The sequence below is a fragment of the Lineus longissimus genome, chromosome 4 (assembly GCF_910592395.1).
Source record: "Lineus longissimus chromosome 4, tnLinLong1.2, whole genome shotgun sequence".
Taxonomy (NCBI): domain Eukaryota; kingdom Metazoa; phylum Nemertea; class Pilidiophora; order Heteronemertea; family Lineidae; genus Lineus; species Lineus longissimus.
In genome coordinates, this window is record NC_088311.1 from 551653 (window position 1) to 572833 (window position 21181).

General features: G+C 43.8%; 3 protein-coding genes, 1 long non-coding RNA gene and 2 other non-coding genes across 8 annotated transcripts; 4 read left to right on the top strand and 2 right to left on the bottom strand.

Moving 5' to 3' along the window:
• Positions 1-75: 75 nt before the first annotated feature.
• On the top strand, positions 76-8481 carry LOC135486448 (putative Polycomb group protein ASXL3). 2 transcript variants are annotated; one of them, XR_010446706.1, is made up of 12 exons: positions 76-249; positions 710-786; positions 1041-1149; positions 1359-1488; positions 1601-1852; positions 2113-2366; positions 2648-2757; positions 2991-3064; positions 3322-3398; positions 3652-3683; positions 3916-6496; positions 6896-8481. XR_010446706.1 is itself a non-coding variant. In XM_064769239.1 (11 exons), exons 1-11 carry the CDS (start codon positions 175-177, stop codon positions 6332-6334), a joined length of 3609 nt encoding a protein of 1202 aa, XP_064625309.1. In that variant the 5' UTR covers positions 76-174; the 3' UTR covers positions 6335-8481. The 2 variants fall into 2 exon arrangements, 1 of the variants encoding a protein (XP_064625309.1); XM_064769239.1 differs by having other exon boundaries at positions 3916-8481.
• Positions 8482-9692: 1211 nt separating this feature from the next.
• On the top strand, positions 9693-10835 carry LOC135487314 (uncharacterized). Its single transcript, XR_010446813.1, has 3 exons — positions 9693-9819; positions 10021-10135; positions 10429-10835. It is a non-coding gene; the product is annotated as an uncharacterized LOC135487314 (long non-coding RNA).
• A 374-nt stretch (positions 10836-11209) lies between these two features.
• Positions 11210-13251, top strand: LOC135487096 (uncharacterized). Of its 2 annotated transcripts, XM_064770457.1 has the most exons (5): positions 11210-11367; positions 11734-11830; positions 12117-12259; positions 12580-12694; positions 12868-13251. In XM_064770457.1, exons 1-5 carry the CDS (start codon positions 11262-11264, stop codon positions 12875-12877), a joined length of 471 nt encoding a protein of 156 aa, XP_064626527.1. In that variant the 5' UTR covers positions 11210-11261; the 3' UTR covers positions 12878-13251. The 2 variants fall into 2 exon arrangements, with proteins under 2 accessions (XP_064626527.1, XP_064626528.1); XM_064770458.1 differs by lacking the exon at positions 12580-12694.
• A 599-nt stretch (positions 13252-13850) lies between these two features.
• On the top strand, positions 13851-17744 carry LOC135486246 (tRNA selenocysteine 1-associated protein 1-like). Its single transcript, XM_064768911.1, has 9 exons — positions 13851-13985; positions 14476-14573; positions 14705-14804; positions 15051-15103; positions 15327-15575; positions 15765-16006; positions 16253-16311; positions 16574-16665; positions 17175-17744. The coding sequence occupies exons 1-8, from the start codon at positions 13938-13940 to the stop codon at positions 16652-16654; spliced, it is 930 nt and encodes a 309-aa protein (XP_064624981.1). The 5' UTR covers positions 13851-13937; the 3' UTR covers positions 16655-16665; positions 17175-17744.
• Positions 17745-18381: 637 nt separating this feature from the next.
• Positions 18382-18454, bottom strand: Trnav-aac (transfer RNA valine (anticodon AAC)). The gene has a single exon. It is a non-coding gene; the product is annotated as a tRNA-Val (tRNA).
• A 2008-nt stretch (positions 18455-20462) lies between these two features.
• On the bottom strand, positions 20463-20535 carry Trnav-aac (transfer RNA valine (anticodon AAC)). Its single transcript has one exon. It is a non-coding gene; the product is annotated as a tRNA-Val (tRNA).
• Between the last annotated feature and the right edge of the window lie 646 nt (positions 20536-21181).

A 21181-nucleotide genomic window follows, 5' to 3' on the forward strand; every position in this document is an offset into this window, starting at 1 on the left:
TCCAGGCACGGAAATTGCCGAAGTGAGCGAAAGGTTCCGAAGTATGGTCACGTGACATTTCCAAAATGGCGATGAGACCGTGGGGTTTTTTTGTTGATTTTTCTGGAAGAAAGGGTTCAAAATAGGCTCTTTATTCTGGCAAACCCAGAATAATTCCTCATTGAACACGGTCTCATGAATATGGAGAATAATATAGAAAAGAGTACAACTAGAAATAAGTGCAGGAAATGGGCCGAAAAGGCCAAAACTGTGAGCATTTTGGCCACTGTTTTGATGAGCTGTCTGTCTTCACAAAGTCAAAATTTTTCTGTGTCCATCATCATAAGCATCATCATCATCATCATCATCATTCTTTGTAGTCTAGCTTATTGCACTTGTCAACTAAGTACGTGCTTTGTGTGTATCTTAAGCACCCCTGCCTTAGAAGGGGGGGGGTAATTGTAACTTTGCCATTTACCGCCCCGGGTAGACGTATAGCCTTAGTATAGGCCTAAGACTTGTTGCTAACACGGCGGCAGGCTTGCTTCTCGTTCGAACATGAGCATGCCCGCATGGGGCTGTCCATTCACTGATGATGACAGTAGCCTTGACGCGCCAGGCTGGCATCACCGTAGATTTTAGAACTAAGCAGGTTCATGTGACACCCTTCCATTTGCATTTAGCTGATTAGCATGATGATCTTGTCCTGTAGAAGTTTTTTCTTTTGTAGGTTTTAGAGCAAAATTGTGGAAAAGCTCTTGACCACAATGAAATTCTCCTGACTATTCAGCATGATGAAGAAATCGGGTAAGATTAATTCTTGCTGAGCACTCTGTGATATGTAAGATGAGCTCGACTGAGGCATCTCAATGATCCAAGTACACAGTGTTCTGTTGCCTGGTGGTATCTATGGTGTTTTCTCTGCATGTTAGTGTCACATGCAGAGAAGAGATGGAAACAGGGCATGAGACATGATTTAATGAAGTTCAGCCAATTGAGTTGCAAAATTTCATTGATTTATCCTTTAAAAATTTGATAGCCTAATGGGTGTTTCGTTTCAGTGATACTATTCCATTGGAATTCCTAGATGCTCTCCTTCATATCAATTCCAAGGGAGCAGATTGTGCATTCTATAAAGTCTTGGGAAGACGAGGAGCTTATGGGCTGATGGTAAGATAGCTCTGTTTCAGTTTATGAAGATGTTATGCAGATCAACACTTCAGGCAAACCTATCACAATCAGGTTTAGACCCTCCATAACGTTTTAACGATTAACCCCGTCACCTTTTTCACTTCAGTCTTTACCGACATAAGCAGTGTTCTATTGATTTTGAATTAAATGAATTTGTTCACTTCTCATTTCATTGTGTTTCACTTCAGAGTTCTGTCCCAGAAGGTGGGATCATCAGTGAAATGGAAGATGACTGTAATGTAGATACCACAATTGACGCCGAAGAAGAACTTGTAGATTTACAGGATCGACCAGCCAGGGATAGGAAAAATGAAAAGGGTAAGCTGCATGCTCGTGCCTGGCATTACTAATTGCAAAAACCATATTTTTTGAAGTACACACTTGCTCTGTAAGCACTTCACAACTGAATCATGATTGATTGTTATTTCAGTTGTGTTTGTCAAGTTGACGGACGATGTTCCCCAATCCTCAGCTGCTGATCTACCCCAAGAAGAAGTGAAAGCGCCTTGTTTAGAGACGATTCCTCAGCTTCCTGCTTCATCTATCGCACAGAATAAGCCTTCCAGAACAAGCAAACGCAGTCGTAAGCATTGTATATGGCAACAGAAACGTAGAAAGAAGACTAAAGTTGTGCCTAAGATTACCATCAAGCCTTTACCTCCACCGAAAGAAAGTAAACAAGGTACGTGATCATTGTAAACAGTTGTGTGCTGACGGCAAGTCAAACAAAACTTTGGCAAATTACAAATTAGTAACCTGATTGGTACTGATATTGATTTGTGTCGAGGGAATTACAATCGTGTTTTCATTCTTCTCCATTTTAACCAAAAACAAATTTAAAATGTAAAGCATTGGATTATAAATCCAAGGTAAATGCATGGCTGCTTCTCTCTTCAATCCATTTGATTGGCTCTCTTAGAATTGATGATTTCTTTTTTTCAGATCCAAGTTACAGTATGATGACTTCAGTCAATGTGCCAGAGACAAGACAGCGCCCCTGTTTACGAACTAGCACAATGTCATGTAGCCAGAAGCCAACACTTAAAGAATTATTGTCGTCAATTCCTGGCTTTAGTTGGAAACCTCGCAAGAGAACTCACAAGAAACTCAGCACTGCTGCACAAATTGCTCAAACCAAAGAAGGATGCATTGATTTGGAAACTCCTGATTCTATACTGGTGAATACTAACCTCAGGGTAAGAAACACTATTAGATCAGCATTGAGCAGCAGTTTGGGCCTCCCCATCTGTTGGGCTTGTTTGATGCAGAGAGCATTACCTTTGGGATTCTAGAGGAAGAATGTTGAATGGAATGGTTGCTGTCCATAAAACAACTTCTATAGAGGTGTTCGTTGGTCTTATAACTTCTGGTGTTCTCCGAGATCTTGCCTGCATGTGGACCTGTAGTTGTAGTAAGGTTATGGTGATGATATCTTCAAGTAAACTTCCATTCTAACCAGCTTTGTTTTCTGCTTCAGGCCTTGCTCAACAAGCATAACTTTGTTGAACTACCTGTATCATATCAGTACAGCCTAATCCAGCTACTTCCAGACTGTGATAAAATAGTCAGTGCTGATGCAAGTCTGAGGTAAGGATTGTGATTCACAGCCACAAGCCTAAACAGCTTCGAGCGATAGGTCTCGGTGGGATCCTGATTGGTGCTCCTTGAGAATTGGGAGTCCTTGTGATGTTGTTAACTTTTGCTCTTATAAAGATGACAAGTATGATTCTAACTCGTCTGATAACATTGGCCTGGTTACTGTTACGGTTGAGCACCAAGAAGCAGTGTGATCAAAATCAAACTCTTACTTATTTCCACAGGTTGTCGCCTTCAGCTTTAAATAATGAATTCTTCACCAAAGCCTGCAATGAATGGAAACAAAGACTGGCTGATGGTAAGTCACATTGGTTTGGGTTTGTATCTGTGGGCCTTAGAAATGTGGCCATTTTGGGATCATCATTTGAAATTGGTACACCATCCTTGATCAATGATGATTAGGATATAGTCAAACACAAGGACACAGTGAGCACATTGCTGAGTTGGTAGGTGAATCTGAGTTTGAGCCAGAATGATAACCCAAAGAGTTAATGTCCTTGTTTTCTTGGTTTGTGTTTGTTCATGCTGATATGGATTATAAATTGTCCTTTTAAGGTGAATTCACTCCCGAGAATCAGATCAGAATAAAGCAAGAGGAGGAGAAAGAACATGCTCGACTTGACCCGTGGAAGGTAAGAGCTGAAGGTGACGAGGCGTGTGGTAGAGATTACCTGGATCCCCTTGAATGAGAACTTGCACGTCTGCTCAATCAAAGTAGCCTTAGTTCCCTTGGCACACTCCTCTAACAAGATGGCTGTAAGCTCTCTGCATTTTAACTTTTCTTTCACAAAAATAGGTTGCTTGAGAATCTGTCGGTGAACGAAAATGCCTCATATTTTTCTATCTCCTCTGCCATTTTGACCAAAACTTTGCTTTCCTTTCCAGGTGAAACACTTTGAGCCAGTATGGGGTCAAAAGTAAGTTTGATAGTACTAAATTCATTATATTTTGTCTGCCCCTTTGTTGCAGAGATTGAGTCACAAATTGATGAAAAGATAGATGTCATTTGCGCTGTGAGAGAAGCTCACCTGAAGTCAATACAGTGGTGTTTATCTACTTGAAAAAGGTCTGAGAGGCCTGTCAACATTCCTGGTCACATGACCACTTTCTCCATCATCCCTCTAATCTTGTTATGCCTCCTCGTTTCAGAACTCTTACAGTGGATCCTGTCCCAGTGCCGAGATCGCCAGTGCTATCATCAATGCTACCATCCACGCCACCCAAGACTACCTCGCAGATATATTCTCCTCAGAGGAACCTCGTATCGACACTCATCAAACAAAAAACACTAGCACAGAACGTAGCGTCAAGTATAAGTCAGTCATCGTCAACTATTAGTTCAAAAAGTGAAACACAGACTTCAGGATTATCGAACATTGCTTCATCCAATTCGCTTGCTAATCCGATAAAAACCGAACCGAGACCGGTGATGAAGAATACACTGCTTTTAGAATCATTAAAACGGCCGATGGACTTGAACACGGATTCTTATATTCCTTCAAAACGTTTGAAGTCGGCTCCTCAGAAGTTTGTGCAGAAGGTACAGGGGCAGGTAAAGTTCCACCGAGCCAAGACTCTCGCCCAGATCAAAGCACAAACAGCAGAACGTAAGGCACAGACGGCTGCTGCACAAGCACGCACGGGACAAACTCGAACTCTTGCTCAAATCAAAGCACAGACTAAAGCTAAGTTATTAGCTCGTGCTTCAGCCGGAAGTGGAGAAGATAAACAGCGCCATCTGCCAAATATTATTCAGCCAAATCGAAACAAAACTGAAATCAACTTGCAACGTTCGTATCAAATCTGTCAGGCTGTGATTGAGAAGAGTATCAGCTCTGGTAACATGGTCTCCATCCTGAATAAGACCACACCGACGTCTGACAGTGGTGGCATGGCTGCGCCTGCTGGTGTTCAAACTGAAGGAGTAGCAAAGACGTCAGTGGCCACTGTTACATCTTGTTCACCCCCGAGTCCGTTTGTACAGCCAGCTTCGCCATCATCAATCATACAGATCAGGTCTCTGACGTCTCCACCTTCTCCTGCTGTGTCACCAAGGAGTCATGTGCCTATATCACAGCAGATACAAGTCGTACGAACTGTCCCCTCTCCAGTCACTTCAGTGCCATCACGGCCACCATCTGTCACTGCGCTCTCCGCTGCACCTTCTTTATCTCAGTCTGTGAATCTCCAGGCTATTCAGACATCTCGGCCAACTATTCTAAGGATCCGTTCTCCCAGTGCCACTTCCCTGGTCGCGAGTAGTGTTCCTGGAACCATTGTTTCAAAGACTGCGCCTGTGTCACAGATGGCGGTGGTTAAGACTGTCTACGTCACCCAGGGTGGAACAACAACTGCTAAATCACAGGTCATCAGCACAACACCTACCTCAGCGGCCTCACCTGTTGTACAGATCAAGTCTGTAGCACCCAGCTCTCCAGCAAGACCACAACCAACAACCTCACCAGTCATGATAGCAAGACCAGCACCGCCTAGCTCTCCGGCAGGTCGGCCAACGCAACCAAGCTCACCTCTGGCAAGACCTGCACCAACCATCTCTCCGGCAATGCTTCGACAGATACCCACTGCCCAGATGATTTTAGTTCCTGCGTCGTCCATCAAGACTTCAACCTCGCAGACTGTTGGTAACAGTCCAATGGTGAATGTCTCCAGTGCGGTGGCCCAGAGCATCCAGAGTCAACTAGCCAATGCTGGCCTTCTTCCTTCAACCAGTAAACTTGTCTTGGTGACCACCTCTCCCTCAAGTAACAGTAACCTCTGTGCATTATTACAACCGGCCAAACAAACTACTGCCTCAACCAGTGCATCTGAAAATCTCTCCAATCTCATAAAAACTATCAACACCTGCAACATCAATACTAACAAGAACATTAATACCGTAAAACCAAGTCATTTTTTATCATGTACAATCCTAAAGAATAATAATCCAAAGTCAAGGACTATGATAAGTCCGCCACCTGGTGTTGGGCCGCCACGATCATCGAGTGTTCCTCCACAGACTAATGGTGTTGGCCCACCACGAGCGGCCAGCGCACCACCGCCGGTTGATGATCAGAAATCGGACAGTCTGCTTCGTTCAGTAAGTTTGAATGGGAGTGCTTTTCCTTTGCCAGGAATGAATAAGGAGAATGACAAAGTTGCTCTTGCTGGACCGTCGACAATCAAAGCAGAACTCGCTACTTCCCTGGGCGTCACTGCATCCCAACTTATAAAGATGGCTTCCAAGCCTTCGATGCAGTTACCGCCGAGTATACAGACTGTTCAGATCCCTGCTACAGCAACATTGAAGCTTCGGCAGGATGGGACAGGTTACCAGGTGGTGAAAGCTAACCCGCTCTCATTGGCGAGTGGCATTGGTGTGAAACCCCACCTGGTACAGTCAGCCAGTATCATGGGTGCAGTGACCATCCCAACATCAACAGACTCTAGTAATGGTAACTGTCCATGTAGCCTCAGAGCTATGGTGATGTGTAAGAAGTGTGGAGCTTTCTGCCATGACGACTGTATTGGACCGTATATATTGTGTGCTAATTGTGTATCTGCCACTTAGCAATCAAAGAAGGCAAGATTGAGGGCTTCTTTAATGATGACTCTTTCCAGTTTGGAAGAGACACTCGTAAAGCTTTTCGAAAAGTTGGAATATTTTCAAACCAATGTTTTGCAAGCCCGATGAACAGCCGTTACTTCCAAGCGTTCGACTCTGACTTGATTAGTGTTGCATATGAGACTTCAGTGTTGCCCTGACCAGGTGTTGCATATGAGACTTCAGTGTTGCCCTGACCAGGTGTTGCATATGAGACTTCAGTGTTGCCCTGACCAGGTGTTGCATATGAGACTTCAGTGTTGCCCTGACCAGGTGTTGCATATGAGACTTCAGTGTTGCCCTGACCAGGTGTTGCATATGAGACTTCAGTGTTGCCCTGACCAGGTGTTGCATATGAGACTTCAGTGTTGCCCTGACCAGGTGTTGCATATGAGACTTCAGTGTTGCCCTGACCAGCTGCAGTTGCATATGAGACTTCAGTGTTGCCCTGACCAGGTGTTGCATATGAGACTTCAGTGTTGCCCTGACCAGGTGTTGCATATGAGACTTTAGTGTTGCCCTGACCAGGTGTTGCATATGAGACTTCAGTGTTGCCCTGACCAGGTGTTGCATATGAGACTTCAGTGTTGCCCTGACCAGCTGCAGTTGCTTGTCTTTCAAATTTCCTTGAAGTGCCAATGTTGGCCTCGTGGGAGATGATTGAGAAATTTTGTAGCAATGGAATTCATCAAGTGCTATTTTGCCGAACAGAATGTCTTAGTAATAAGCATGTGATGTGCTTTTGGAGAAAGCCTGTCTATGTTGTGACTATCTGTTCCCAGGATGGGGATGGGCTCGAGGCTTGTACTTCAGAAGTGGTATTGTTGATATGTTGCTGGCCACTCCAGTTCTGCATTGTATATAGTGTATATAACTCTTATGATCCATGGCAATTCATATTCTACTGGTGCATTGATTGGAAAGCTTGGGGTCTGTACCAAGGCTAGTTCATGCAAGAGAATAATGGAGGGGCAGTGGTTGACGTTCCTTGCGTTGGTCCTTGTTCTATGAGCTAGCTTGGGTAGAGTGCCTACTTCCATTCAATATATAGTAGCTATCCCTAAGATAGATCTGTGTGTTCATGCATTTAGCACAAAAGGTGTCCAGATTCATTGGGAAAATTTTGAAGATATTTCAGCAGATCATGTGATGTATGTTGTGTCAGAGTTACAGTACACGGCATTACTGTCCAGTTATCATGCAACTACCTATTTTCAATTAATTAAAAACATGTACATATTTCCCTAATCGCTGTCAGTTTATTTAGTGTGGTATGCTTTAACAAAGTATTTGATGTAACTTTCAGTATAACTATTTGAATTTTTCAGTTTGTAAATATGTCTCGGTGTATTTGGTTTAATGTAAAGATGTGATTATTTCAAAAGAATTTGTTATTTATTCTGAAATATCTCCATCTAAGACAGGAGTTTGCAGTTCTGTCCTGTGGGAAAGTACACACTGGTGTTGGTAGGATTTTGAAAAGCTTGAATCATGTTCTTGATATGTTCATATGGATTTTTGATGAACAATCTCTGGGCTTACGAACCTACATTTATTCTGTAGCCTTACTCAATTTTCTCATGCAGACCAATGATATGCTGTGTCGACAGGTTTAAGCTGGTCGAGAGGCGTAGTTTCCACATTGGCATCATCACAGTGTGTTCAAGTATGTGCCTTGTCTTGCATATGTACATGTAGTCTTGAGTGTTGTGCAATGTGACCCCAAGGCGTTACATCACGGCACCTCTGTAAGAATGGGTTGGTATCTGAATGAGTATTGTAGTGAAGATTACAATCAAGTCTATTGAAAAGAGGAGAACATTTAATGCCACCTGAGCATGTGCTCTTGGTCTCCACTGCTCTCTATGTATTTTCATTGTCTAAAATGTGTGTCTTGTTTTCAGTGTTATTAAAACAATTGAGGAAATGATTGTTCTGCCCTATTTGAGTCAAGGTTTCTGTTGCCCACAGAACATTAATTGGAACTTTTATGAGTTGCTCCATCATGTTGATGTGCCAGATTACTAACTGTCCTGTTGCTCTTTTAGTTGGTATTGTAACCATGGTAACATGCAATTACTATGAGAACTTGTAAATAAATAATGTAAAACGAAGTAACTGGCTGCACTTTAGTTATTTCTGTCGTCATTGGCAGTTGCTTGTTATACACCTGTGTTGCCCATGTAAATAGAGCTGACATGGCGCTCGCCTCTCACCTCAGATGTTATATCAAAAATATTGCAAATTTCCTTTTGTCTCAAGTTGGTCTTTTGAGGAAAAAGACACAACCAGAATGCACGGATAAGTTCACTTTAAGAACATTCCTTTTAAGATTTATCAAATCGAGACAAAGTTTCCCTCCAGGGCAATAAATATTATTCTAACCATTGCCTTACATGTTGCCATCATTCGTCTGGGAGAGACTGATCGAATGTGCCATAAAATGGACTTGGCACGATTCTTCTTGTACGGAATTGTACTTCTCGCCTGGTCTCTCCATCAAGCTGGTGTTGGACGAGGAGGACCAGTGTTCAAAAAGGCCAAGGCAGGTAGGTCATGATCCCTCCTTGTCCTTGACTCATGAACCTCTGAAAGAGCTACTTCCCAGGTTCCAGTTCAACTCCATTCCTCGTTGAAAGTAATGGTATGACATGGTCCTCAAACAGTCGGTTATGATAGTCCAAGCAAAAAGGTTATACATGTACATGTATCTATTTCAACAGTCTTCGGGTCAAACTGAGTCTGTTGGCCACATCCGACAGTATAATAGTAGAAAATTGAGACATAGGCACATCCAAAGGTCTTGTCGTTTTCGAGCTCCCACTCATAACAAACGCTACCAACAAACTATTTTCTCAAGGTAAAGGCAATACATTCCTCGAGAGGTTATCATTTTCTTTCTTGACAAACCACCCACTGTCGCTGGAGGGAATATATTGATACCTCGCTTGAATCAATGTCCTCCCGTAATTGCCTGTGGGTTGTCTTGACTTATTCTCTACTTCAAGTGAAAGACTGTGGCGCCCACCACCGCGCATGGTCCACAGGATGCAGCAAGTCCGTGTGTTTCAAAGCCACAAGTGGAGATTATATTATCAATCACAAGTAAGGTCTGAGTTTATTATTATAGTCAACAACCATCAGATCGTGACGTTCTTTTTAATGGAAAGGCAAATTACCTCATCGAATGATGTGAGACAACTGACGTCTGCTATTGTCCCGTGGGCTGTGTTGTTTCCCCCCCCCCCCCCCCGCTCGGCCTTACCATAAAGACGTAATTGCGAAAGGATCCTTATGAAAATATTGTTGCAGATGCCGTCCAATTGCCGAGTACGAGAACCCGGACCCAAAGAACTGTCAGGTTGTGTCCAACAGTTCCCTTGCCTTCCCTGCATGCTGCCCAAAGGTGGATTGTCCAGGAAAACAGAAACGGCAGCAGGAGCCCGTCCGAGGTACGCACGCATTATGTGTTGATCTTGTAAGATTGGTGTCAACTCAAGATCAACATGATGTTCGCCAGACGTCGTGTGGCAAAAAGTACTGTAAAACCGGTTGTGAACAGACTCGACTTTCTGATTTACAGCATATTTGGCTCAAGATGCTGACCCTGACACATATATGTTGCGTTTATATAATTATCATCCTCGTTGCAGATTGTTTTGACAGTGGATCCCCTTTCGCCTGTAAAGTGTGGAAGGAACTTCACGGATGTCAGACAACCAATCGGCTTTATAACTTCACCAGGGACCACTGTAAACTCACATGCGAGTAAGGTTCTATCAGTTGGAGACCAATGCCGAGGTACCGTCCGGATCGGGGTTCATGACTGAAAGCGAGAGACATGGTCGTCCGCTCGACGAGACCACTGACAGAATAACCAACAGAATTTGTAAAGTATTTACTCTAATTTAGTAAAGGGCTAAAGATGCTCCTTTCACTACATTGCCGCCACTGTCGAAGTGCATGATGCGACGGATGTAGTCGATTGTGACATTTTCGAGGAACTTGACGAATAGAAAAGGTTCATCTCTGATATTCTGTTATTCCTCTTTCCATTTCAGAATCTGCTTTCCCGTCACGTAGACATGGTAAAGAGGCAACTTGATATGTCACAGAGAGCAATCTATAGAGACAAGAATAGCATTATTATAGATGAGGAACATGAGACTCCGACTAGAGGATCCGTGGTAAGCGAAGTGCGGCCGTCTCGGCCTGGATGTGACTGTCGCTGTCTCGTCGTCCTGGGTCGTCCTGCAGTGTCGCCACCGGGGAAGCCATGGGATAATGGAACATATTTCATCTGACCAGCATTTGTTATCCTGGATCCAACGGACTGCTTCGTTTGACCACCTTACTTTGTAAAATCTGTCCATCCGTGTGTTGGTCTGACGATAATATTATTGTTTGGTCTTCAGTTCGTTTATCATTGGGGAAATTGCGTACCATTGTATTTCAAAAGAGTATGTCCCTCAACGAAGAATAAAATATACGTCTATTTAAGCTGCCTGGTCATCATTTTGTGCCCTTAATGTCTTGGTTGAGAAATCCAACCGATTCTACAAATTTTAGCCACTTAGCATGACGTCATTTGGCACAACGTAACAGTTATGTCATCAACTTTAAACTTGTCGGACTTGATTGTGCTTGAAGGTATGAGTCACAGTCGGACACAACGCAGCCAGTTCATTACAATGTATACTGTGTCGAGGGATGTATGGCGGTAAAAGAAGGTACATGTGAGACTTATAAATACCTGTGGCGATTAGGTAATGACCGATCGATTATTGATCCAAGACCCAGAAAGCACAACCTACCAATAACATATCCTACTGTGTGGGGCCTTATACATGATATATATTTGGAGAAAAACCGACAGCAATGAGCTAGCTCTGACATGGGACTGAAGAGATTCGCCGTGTTCGCTGTTGTCATGTTAGCTTGGTGTCTCTACCAAGCTGATATTGGACTGGGCGGATCGGTGTTGACGAAGGAAGAAGCAAGTACGTATACCTCTCCTGCAGGCCCTAACTGTAACCTTGACGGTCACATCACTCGCATGTTCTAAGCCTGTCACCGGGAGAATGGAGGTAACTCTCCTACACGGTGACACTTCGACCATAAGCACTCTGACAACCAGGGTAACATACGTGGTTGTTCCCTATACTTCAGTGTTCCCGTCTTTTCTTCAATAGAGCGTAACGCAGAAAAAAAACATAGTCTCTTACGTCCCATGTCATATTACATCTGTTTTGTGTTTTAATCTTTATCCGCATGAATCAATCCCAATCCAATGTAAGCGTGGAGGACACTTCTCTCGGGTGATGACACTTCCGATCCCTCACTCAACCACATCATTTTTGTTGCAGCAAAAGACTGCGGTGCTCATCTATACGAGTGGTATACAGGATGTTCCAAGTCTGTGTGTTTCAAGGCGACAAGCGTGGATTACATCATTCACCACGAGTAAGTTCAGCGTTACAAGTGCATCACCACTAGCACTGCTTTACTTTCGTGTCAAGCGAAATCATATGTCGACAAAGAACCATATTGCAGAATACAATAGGGCCGGACACTTTTTCCAGGGGGGACACTTTTTACTTTTACACCGGCTTTCACCAGGTTGATCCATCACAATCATATATCTTTTTCTCTTGGCAGTCAGATAAATAGATGATGGTAGTTCGTCGTCATTGAGCAAGGTGTGGTGATTGTTCCTTTCTGTCTCTCAATTTGCAAGTTTGCCTTGCAGATGCCGTCCAGTTGTCCCTGAGTACGAGGTGCCAGACACCACCAACTGTGCGGTTGTGTCCAACAGTTCGCTGACTTTCCCTGACTGTTGCCCGTACGTCCAATGTGATGGCGACCAGGTAGCTCCCACGGAGACTGGATTAGGTGAGAATAACAAGACACAACCATCCACGTCCATTATGTTACAAATTCATGTCACAAAAACTTCTTTATTTGATTTTCGGCCGCCCATGCATCTCGGCTTAGCTGACCTGTGATTGTTTCCATATTTGAATTCTATGTCATGACCTGGTGTGTTTTATTACCTCTCGTACGAAACAAAGTACATGTACAACGATGGTTGCGACGGACGAATATTGTACGCATATCGTCCCCTGTCCGAAGACAAATTCCACCTCTGCCGCACATTAAGCTGTAAGGTTCAGTGGACAATGCAACTTCACATGATCATATTATAATTCCAGTTTGCTACGACAGTGGCTCAGCCTATGCCTGTAACATTTGGCGGATCCTTAACGGATGTCTGACAACAAACGCACTGTATAACTTCACAAAGGACCACTGTCAGCAAACTTGCGGGTAGGTCCAACTGAGAATTATTAGTTCTTTACTGACAGGCCGCTGAATCGAATTTTCGCACCTCATCATCATCCAAATCATGTCTTATATTAATTGTCTTCTTTATAAATCTTGTGACAACATCTCTCTTCTGAAATAATTCCATCTCAACTTTCTTGTCTCCAACTTTTCAGATTCTGCTAAGATCCGAGGAATACACGATTGAAAAGACGCAGATTTCGGGCTAGGTTTGGCTGACGCCTCGACAACCCAACAGGTCCGACTCTTCAAACAGCCACCCAGTGTGATGCCGGTCCATCATCTGATATATAGTTGCACGTGTGAGACCGACACAAACGGTACACAAACTGTGTCTCGAAGGACAGTGTACAAAACCGTGGTCATACGCTCGGGATCTACTCCAGGCGGCAAAAGACAATGTTTCGAAGTCCTCTACTCACTCGTTATTGATAATGAGCCAGCTGGCTGGCGTTGTCTACTGTAACTTCTAAACGTTCTTTATACTCTCCAAGCAACATATCGTAGTTTTTATTTGAACTACATGTACTCTGTAAATAGACATGAAACTTTTTTGATTAAATGATAGGTAACTTGAACAATATCATTTCTTTGTCAATCCTGAAATGTTTTGTGACAGCTTGGTTGTGACAGTGTCTTGGACGAGTGAAGACGGCTGGTAACTAGGCTACTATTCAGATATTGGACATTGTAGCAGCTATTGTCATCAGATTGGTTGTGACATGGTCTCTACAGGGAGACATACAAGACATATGCCGTCCCAAATCAAATATGAGGAAAATGACTAAAGGCTGTACCCTAAGTATGAAAGCCCAGTTGATTGCGACAGTGCTCTGCCGTGTTTGTCTCTGCTTAAGGTGGCGTTTTGTATGTGTCTCTGTCGACATGTATCGGATACTTCTCATTCCTATACTCTGAGCTATGGGCTAGGTCTACCATCAACATCGAGGTAAGATTATAAAGTTGATGTTATCCGTTAGTGGAATACCAGTATTATCTCATCCAGGAGGGCTGATTTGCCTTGAGTGGGGACGAAGGATCGATGTTAATTCGTATTTCCCACGTTATGAACTAATGGTGGCGTCACCTGTTGTTTCCAGTAGAACTCGCTCCGACATCGCTCGAAGTGTACATCGAGGATGTAACATATCGCATTTCTTAATTTCATGAAATTTTTCACTTATTTGTTCAGTTATTCTGTCGGCTTGTCTTTTTCCCTAATTTAATGCACGATTCTAGGATGACTAGCTTCGGTACATTATGGATGGGTGATGTTAGTATGAAATTTGTTCTTAGAAATGCTGAAATCTTGGCCATTTTTGTTGTCACTTTGTTGGTGTGGAAGGAAATTGTGTCCCCTGGAGAAAAAATATAATGCTTTTGCTAATGTCGATGATGTGGAGAGATGGGCAAAGGACTCTACCTCCGATGTGAGACACCTCTGGTAGGAGACACCTCTGGTAGGAGACACCTCTGAGGGTAGAGTGCTTGGTGACTCAGATCGGAGGTTAGGGATCACATGGATGGATGGTGTCTCAGATCCGAGGTACAGAGGTAGGGTGCATGGTCTCAGATCGGAGATGTTTCATTGTTTGACCCATTGGTCATTGGTCATTCCATTGGTGTCTCAAATCGGAGGTGTTGGATCACATGGTTTCTCACATCGGAGGTAGGGTGCAGTTCCATTTGGGTGATTTGATTTTGACTTGTTTTTGTATATTAATTTTGTATCTAAGTTCTATAATGCTGCTATTCTTTTTCAGCTTGAGCCTTACATGGATGAGAATTTCATCATCCGTGCATTCAGTGAGCTGGGTGAGATGGTGACCAATGTCAAGCTGATCAGGAACAGACAAACTGGGTGAGGCTTCAATCCTAAAATGTCCAGGACAAATATATCGGTGAAATACTAAAATTCCTGACTGAACTACATACCTGTACTGAAGATTCATATGATACTTGATGTTTATTCTCTAGTTTTATATTCCACAGGTTCCCTCAAGGTTACTGCTTTGTGGAGTTCAAGAATAATGAAGCTGCTCAGAAAGCCATGCTCAGGCTCAATGGCAAGGTGGTACCATCCACTGCACCGGTGCGTATACTAGAATTCCCAAGGGAATGTGAAGGCAATCTTGATATCTTCCATGGTGGTACATGTATGACAAGTTTAGGAAATCCCCAGAAGAAAACCTTATTTGCAAACAACACCATTCCTGCTTTATCAAGCTCAGGATGTTGATATGCTGCTGCTCTTACAGCACTCTTACACCACAAACTTCCATATTTGTCAATTCAATTTTCTTGTCAGTCCTAATACTTGCTTTACATTTCTTTTCAGCCGAAGAGATTCAAACTTAATCATGCCAGTTATGGGAAAGAACACTTGTTACAGTAAGTCATTTAGAAAGATGTAGTCCATGAATCATGTTGGAATCTCAGTTCTTTCACTGTACATGACAAAAAGACCCTGTCCGAGACCCTATGCAGCTGATATACTTCTTGGTGGTCATTTACAAACAGCTATTCTAACATGGTCATAACCTCCACCCCTCTCTCTCTTGGTATTCATACCCGTTAAGAATCCTGTTTAGTTAGTTTTTGTCTTTGCCTTCAGGCCTGAATACTCTCTATTCATCGGTGATCTCTCCGAGGATGTTGACGACTACACTTTATTCAATGCATTCAAGCGTTATCCGTCTTGCCGCACTGCCAAGGTGGTCTTGGATGGCTCCGGACGCAGCAAGTGTTACGGGTTTGTACGATTCAGTGAGGAAGTGGACCAGCATCGAGCCTTACTGGAGATGCAGCACGAGACAGGCATTGGCAAGAAACCACTCCGAGTTAGTCTAGCTACGCCAAAGAGGTAAAGGTTCATCATCAAGATACTCATTATTTTATTTCCAAATCAACGAGACAGTTAACAAGAATTCGTTGACAACACCTACCCCAACCAGCACAAAATGATTGACCTTGATAGTACTGCAGGGTGACTGCATAAAACACCTCATGATGGAGGCAGACAAGACGGTGAATTTTAATCTCATCTTTTCAGACCTCCATTCCAAGGCGGTAAAGGTGGTGGTGGTGGAGGAGGCCAGTATGACCAGTACTACAATCAGTACAGTCAGCAGTACCAGAACTACCAGTACCCTAACTACTACACGGGTAACCAAGCCGGCCAGCAGCAGCAGCAACAGATGTATGGTGGCTATGGTGACCAGAGTAACGCTGGAGGAGACATGGAGGCACAGGATAATGGAGGACAAGTCTTTGATGATATGGAAGTTTTAGAAGGTAGGTTTTAGTATTCAACGTTATATTGCTGGTGAAAGATCAGTCGGTATTTAGCAGGTTCTCCTGTAGGTTCTAGTATAGGGATCTTTGATTGTAAATCCTAGTCTTAATTCTCTGGCAAGAACAAACAACTTGACATTGTGTGCTGTGGTGTCAGACATCTTGCAATATTGAAGTTTTGATCAAACTTCACTCCTGTTCTTGACGTTTCGACTGCGATTGTCATTTTGTGTTTCTCTCTTTTAGATCCTGATGAGGAGTTTGATATTGATGAAGAGAATGAAAGATATATTGAAGAATGTGAGGTAAGCTGCTTTTAGAAAGTTTTGAATGAAGCCCTATCATTTGGAGCCTTTGAAACCTTTTGATCTGGCATATTTTACACTCCCAATAGCAGTGGCTTAGTGTAAAGCATCCATCACTACATAGGTAACTTGGCTGAACCGTAGGATATGTCTGTCCGCAGTTTCCTACCAAACTCAAGTAGATGACCCTGTCAACCAGAAGCTGTTTCAGAGAAGCATTTTGAAACGGCACAAGTTTTCTGAGATATATTTCTCCTTTTAGGAGCTATTTGATGCATTGGAGGATTCAAGGTGGACTGGTGTTGACAACGTTCTTGCCCAGGTGGAGTCGGCTACATCATGATGAAGTGAACGGTAAGTTCTTCTTTGTCTGACAGATGGCAGCACAGACATCATTGTTACCTCAGACCTGAAGGGGTTAACACTTCTGGAACAGATGATGATAGCATTGTTTTAATGACTTCTCCCATGTATTGTGATTGATAGCGGTACCAGCTGGTTGGCAATAGCTTGCTCTCATGTGTAGAATGATTTACATTTCTGCTGATGGGTAGATTCATGCCATGCCAACTGGGCTGTTCGATACACTATGTGTACTGAACATTGTATGACTCTCTGCGATCAGGCTGGATGCAGTGCAGTGGTGCAGCCAGAGTAGTCTAGTTCAGGTTTGTCGTGAAGAAATATATGCAAAAACTAGCCCGCTTGGTTCCTCGATCCCTAGTTGTTTTTAGTTTGTTCATTTTACACTTGGTGTCACTACCGTCTGTCAGCCATTCTATCTTGGTGTTCTTGTTGAATGAGACTGCACCAAGGTCAAAGCAGTTGAAATAATGATCATTGATATCTGTTCCCAATTACAGATCTGAGCTGATCAGAGAGTGCTGTCTTTTCATGGATCTCATAGCAGACTTTGGAGTAATCATGCTCTTGTCAAGAGATATGTTCTCCAGTTCTTTGGTTGTTAAACCTTGACCGACCGGTGACCATTGGTGGAGACAGCCTGAACTGACTCTCAACTAGTGTGTTTTGTTTCTGTGGTGTTTGGATACTGCCGTGTCTCAAGAGGAGAGGAGAGATGAACTCACAGTCAGCATTGTGAAGTACTTTCTAGGGAATCATGATCTACTTGTCATTCACTGTCTTTGTTCTACGAGTCCACGGTGTTGTCTAAACAACAATGAATGGGAGCGGATATCAAACATGTGAAATTGTATCAAATCATTTGAATTAATCATTACTGTGTAAGAGGATGTGTATCTAGGTATAACTTCACAACAGTAAACTGCCAGACTTGTTCCTGAATGTGTTCCTTCCAGCTAATCATAGACACAGTAGATGTCAACGGAAAGCGTCTTTGAACAAGGATTGATGATAATCAACTGTTTTTTTAATGTCAATTAGGTCATCAATAAACAATGTAATATTCTTCATTCTGCTTTTATTTATTCGTTACTTCATATTTTGAGTTTCTCAGGTTGTTCTCGTCTAAGCTGCAGGACGGGAGAGCCATGGAGAGCAGGAGACGCTCACAGTATAGGAGACCAGGGCTCTGGGAGAACTCAATCTTGGGGAAGTCCCTAGATAATGTGAAGACACAAACTGGTCTCCACTTCGAGCTAAACAGCAATTGAGACACCATCTCGAAGACGGGATGGCTGACCAGATATTCTTGTTTCCCATTCGAACCATTCGTCCACTGAGATGCCATCCTGTATGGCTGCATGTTTGACCACTCTGGTCTCGACTCGGTCGTTCATGATGACCCAGTCTTGTAGGCAGTACTATGGCCAGGACGTTCTCGTCTTGGAGACGGTATTGTTGACGAGACGTTCTGGTCTTTACTTTGAGCCAAACGTTCATGGTGACACAATGTGACTGTTGTCTAGGCGTTTAGATCAAGGCAATGAAGCCTTTACAGATAGTTGGATGAGTAAACATGAAGAGAATGATTTGAACCAAAAAAGAATTACCAAGAACGAAACCCGAATCCCCGCCTTGATCATTTCACTTGATGGTCACCAAAATAAAAAAGTCCAATCCATAAGACTATGTACCAGAAGATGAAAAAGTTTCCGCCCGGTTTCGAACCGGGGACCTTCTGCGTGTTAGGCAGATGTGATAACCACTACACCACGGAAACCGTTGGAAAACAACCGCACATGTAACACACAAATAAAAGCTAGTCAAATGACATTTCTGACAAGCACCTCCCACAGCATGCCCAGTACTGTCCCCACCACCATTATCATGTAATTCTTATGCAGACACGTGTGACCGCCACCATTAGCGAACCCATTAGCATGCGAGTGTGGCCTCCCGTATAGCTGCCCATCTTCACATCCCTAGGCAATGACAAGGCGATGATCACATTCAACAATTGGCCCGGATCTTTGCAACCTTTAAATGACTGCAACGAGACCAGCGCATAATGCTGTCACAATCACAATATCACAATCTATGACAATACGACATTGTGCTTGTTCCATCTTCAGCATTCATATTTTCCTAACCTTGACAAAATGATATTCCCGTTGTAATGTCACCGCATGAGCGGGGCGAGCGGGTCTCCCATGGTGGACGTATGAAGGGATAGTTTCACATTCCCGCTCCTGTGTCCTGCAGTTGCGTCTAGTAACTTGAACAATAATGAAGCCGGTGACATTGCATCCAGTGGCGATTCCAATGAGGTGACCATGCAGACCTGCGTTGCGTCGTCTTCGAGTTCGTCGTTGACGACTGGGTGTGGCCCGAGAGCGGGATCTTTCCCAATGTTTTGTAGATTATAGCTCCTGGGATATGACAGGGCGGTACAAGCAGATACGGATGTTTCCCTGTGGCACACTCAGGCGCAAGTTTGTTAGTAGAAATGGCGACCGCTCCCTTAAAATTATCAAATATGAAGCAGTTATTGCAGTTTAGAAGCTGGCGCTCGTGTGGTTCTTTCACTTCCTCCTTGTGCCTGTGTCGACCATTCCTAGGGAATCCCCAAGGCCACGTGCTGGCACTCAAGGTTTCCGGGTGTTACATCTTCCTGGCTGCATGCAGCCCGACGCAGAAGCCGGATGGCGGGAAGCTCATTCGTGTAATTAGTTTCTGGTGAATGATTTGTTAATTAGGACAGAAGATTGGCAGGAAATGGAGCACAACATTGTGAATATCTCAATAGATATAAAGCTTGCTCTTCCCGGGTTGTTTTTTCTCGGGTTGTTTTTTCTCTGTGGGAATATCCTTCTGAGGATGTGCATGGGGTCCCGAATCCGAATCGACGCCCGCCCATCCCCCAACGATGTCCAACGTCTTGGTTAGTAGTGGCGGCCAAAGACAAAGAACGACCTTCCGGTTGCATTTGCTGACCCCCTCACTCACCCTCATATTCAATTGTCCTATTGGGTCAGTCCTTCTGTGACGGAATAACTACCTTCATGGAGCACGACTGTACCATTGTTTTTCGCCTATGAGTGCCAGCCCATGTGTTGCCGCGTATTACCACTCTACTTCATGTCGAGTTTATCCCTTGATTTTATACCCACAGCTGCATATTTATTCATTATTTTGTGAAATAATCACAATCGCTAGGACAAGCCAACACTAAAGCGGACAGTTCTTTTCATCTTATGAGTCTGGTCGATGTGTCTAACATGCTAAAGTGAACAGCTGATGCGCGCTTTTCCAGACGGCTCACGCCATCCGGATGTGACATCACACGCCACGTGTCGCATCCATTGTGCGCGCTTATCTGCACTTTTGTGTCTGTCACTTGAAGAGCGGAAGAGACAGTTCATTTGACTTTTCATACGTAATTACTTGATACATGTACCAGAAAACAGCTGGACAAGTATTGAGTACTGATATGATATGGTATAAGTTGTCATCTGAAATTGGCCCATGTCGATTGCCAATGGAAGAAACCTTTGGCAAGCTCTTTAAAATGTTATATCACCAAGTTCCGATAAAATGGGAAATCGGCGGATCTTGGAGGAAGCGCATTGAAATTGCTCAGGAAAAGCGCTGAAATTTCGAAATCGATCATAAATTGCCTGTTTTTCTGGAAATATCATGTTGTCATAAAAATAACAAAAAGGTCCATCTCTTAAAAATGACGACTTTCGTTGATGATATAAAACAGTGCTGCAAAAAAATGAAAAACAAGTTTCCGCCCGGTTTCGAACCGGGGACCTTCTGCGTGTTAGGCAGATGTGATAACCACTACACCACGGAAACACCTGAAAGTGACCCCGCGCCACTAACGACCAATTCAAAGTAGCGGAACTTGGTCGTACTATTTACCCAACATGCACTGACAAAAAGCCCGCCAAAATCAAAAGTCAAGACAACCATGGATGACCCTCAACTGCTCTGCTCCATCGACATACTGAGAGTAACAGGAGTTCAATGAGGTGTCGCTGGGGGGGGGGGGGGGGGGGGGCTCTGGCTACGACCCTGATGCAGTATCAGTCTGGAGCCGCAAATTTGTTGCGTTCTCATTTACCCCGTACCCGTACTCCCCCTCCCCACCCTCCCCCCCCCCCCCCCCCACCCCACCCCCAAAAAAAACCTCCCCATAATCGTCCGACCCAAGATCAGCCGAGGGCGTCAAACCCACGTGTCATCCCAGTCCTCGAGTCGTTGCCCCCTTCCTACCATTGTAGGTTCGTGTACTTGTACCAAGCCCTCACAGCTTGTCCCCAAACATCTGTTGAGCTAATACCATGTAATTATCCCCATTTTCCAAGCGATTGGTCTCAGTCGAGTCACCTGTTTGCCCTGGTATTGTCCCCACCATACTATGAGGACGTCGTTGCGTAATCCGTCGTAACCGTACTGCGACAGGTCGACTTGCGTTGTCTCCGGCGCCGTGATGATTACC

What these genes read in the sequence shown, in the direction of transcription:
- LOC135486246 (XM_064768911.1), top strand. Translation starts at nt 13,938, where the DNA reads ATGCACGATTCTAGGATGACTAGCTTCGGTACATTATGGATGGGTGAT. An exon ending in AGTCTAGCTACGCCAAAGAG is followed by an intron (nt 15,576 to 15,764) that starts GTAAAGGTTCAT and finishes TCATCTTTTCAG; the next exon opens with ACCTCCATTCCAAGGCGGTA. An exon ending in GATATATTGAAGAATGTGAG is followed by an intron (nt 16,312 to 16,573) that starts GTAAGCTGCTTT and finishes TTCTCCTTTTAG; the next exon opens with GAGCTATTTGATGCATTGGA.
- LOC135487096 (XM_064770457.1), top strand. Translation starts at nt 11,262, where the DNA reads ATGGGACTGAAGAGATTCGCCGTGTTCGCTGTTGTCATGTTAGCTTGG. An exon ending in GATTACATCATTCACCACGA is followed by an intron (nt 11,831 to 12,116) that starts GTAAGTTCAGCG and finishes TTTGCCTTGCAG; the next exon opens with ATGCCGTCCAGTTGTCCCTG. An exon ending in TCCCACGGAGACTGGATTAG is followed by an intron (nt 12,260 to 12,579) that starts GTGAGAATAACA and finishes TTATAATTCCAG; the next exon opens with TTTGCTACGACAGTGGCTCA.
- LOC135486448 (XM_064769239.1), top strand. Translation starts at nt 175, where the DNA reads ATGAATATGGAGAATAATATAGAAAAGAGTACAACTAGAAATAAGTGC. An exon ending in AGTGCTGATGCAAGTCTGAG is followed by an intron (nt 2,758 to 2,990) that starts GTAAGGATTGTG and finishes TTATTTCCACAG; the next exon opens with GTTGTCGCCTTCAGCTTTAA. An exon ending in GAGCCAGTATGGGGTCAAAA is followed by an intron (nt 3,684 to 3,915) that starts GTAAGTTTGATA and finishes TCCTCGTTTCAG; the next exon opens with AACTCTTACAGTGGATCCTG.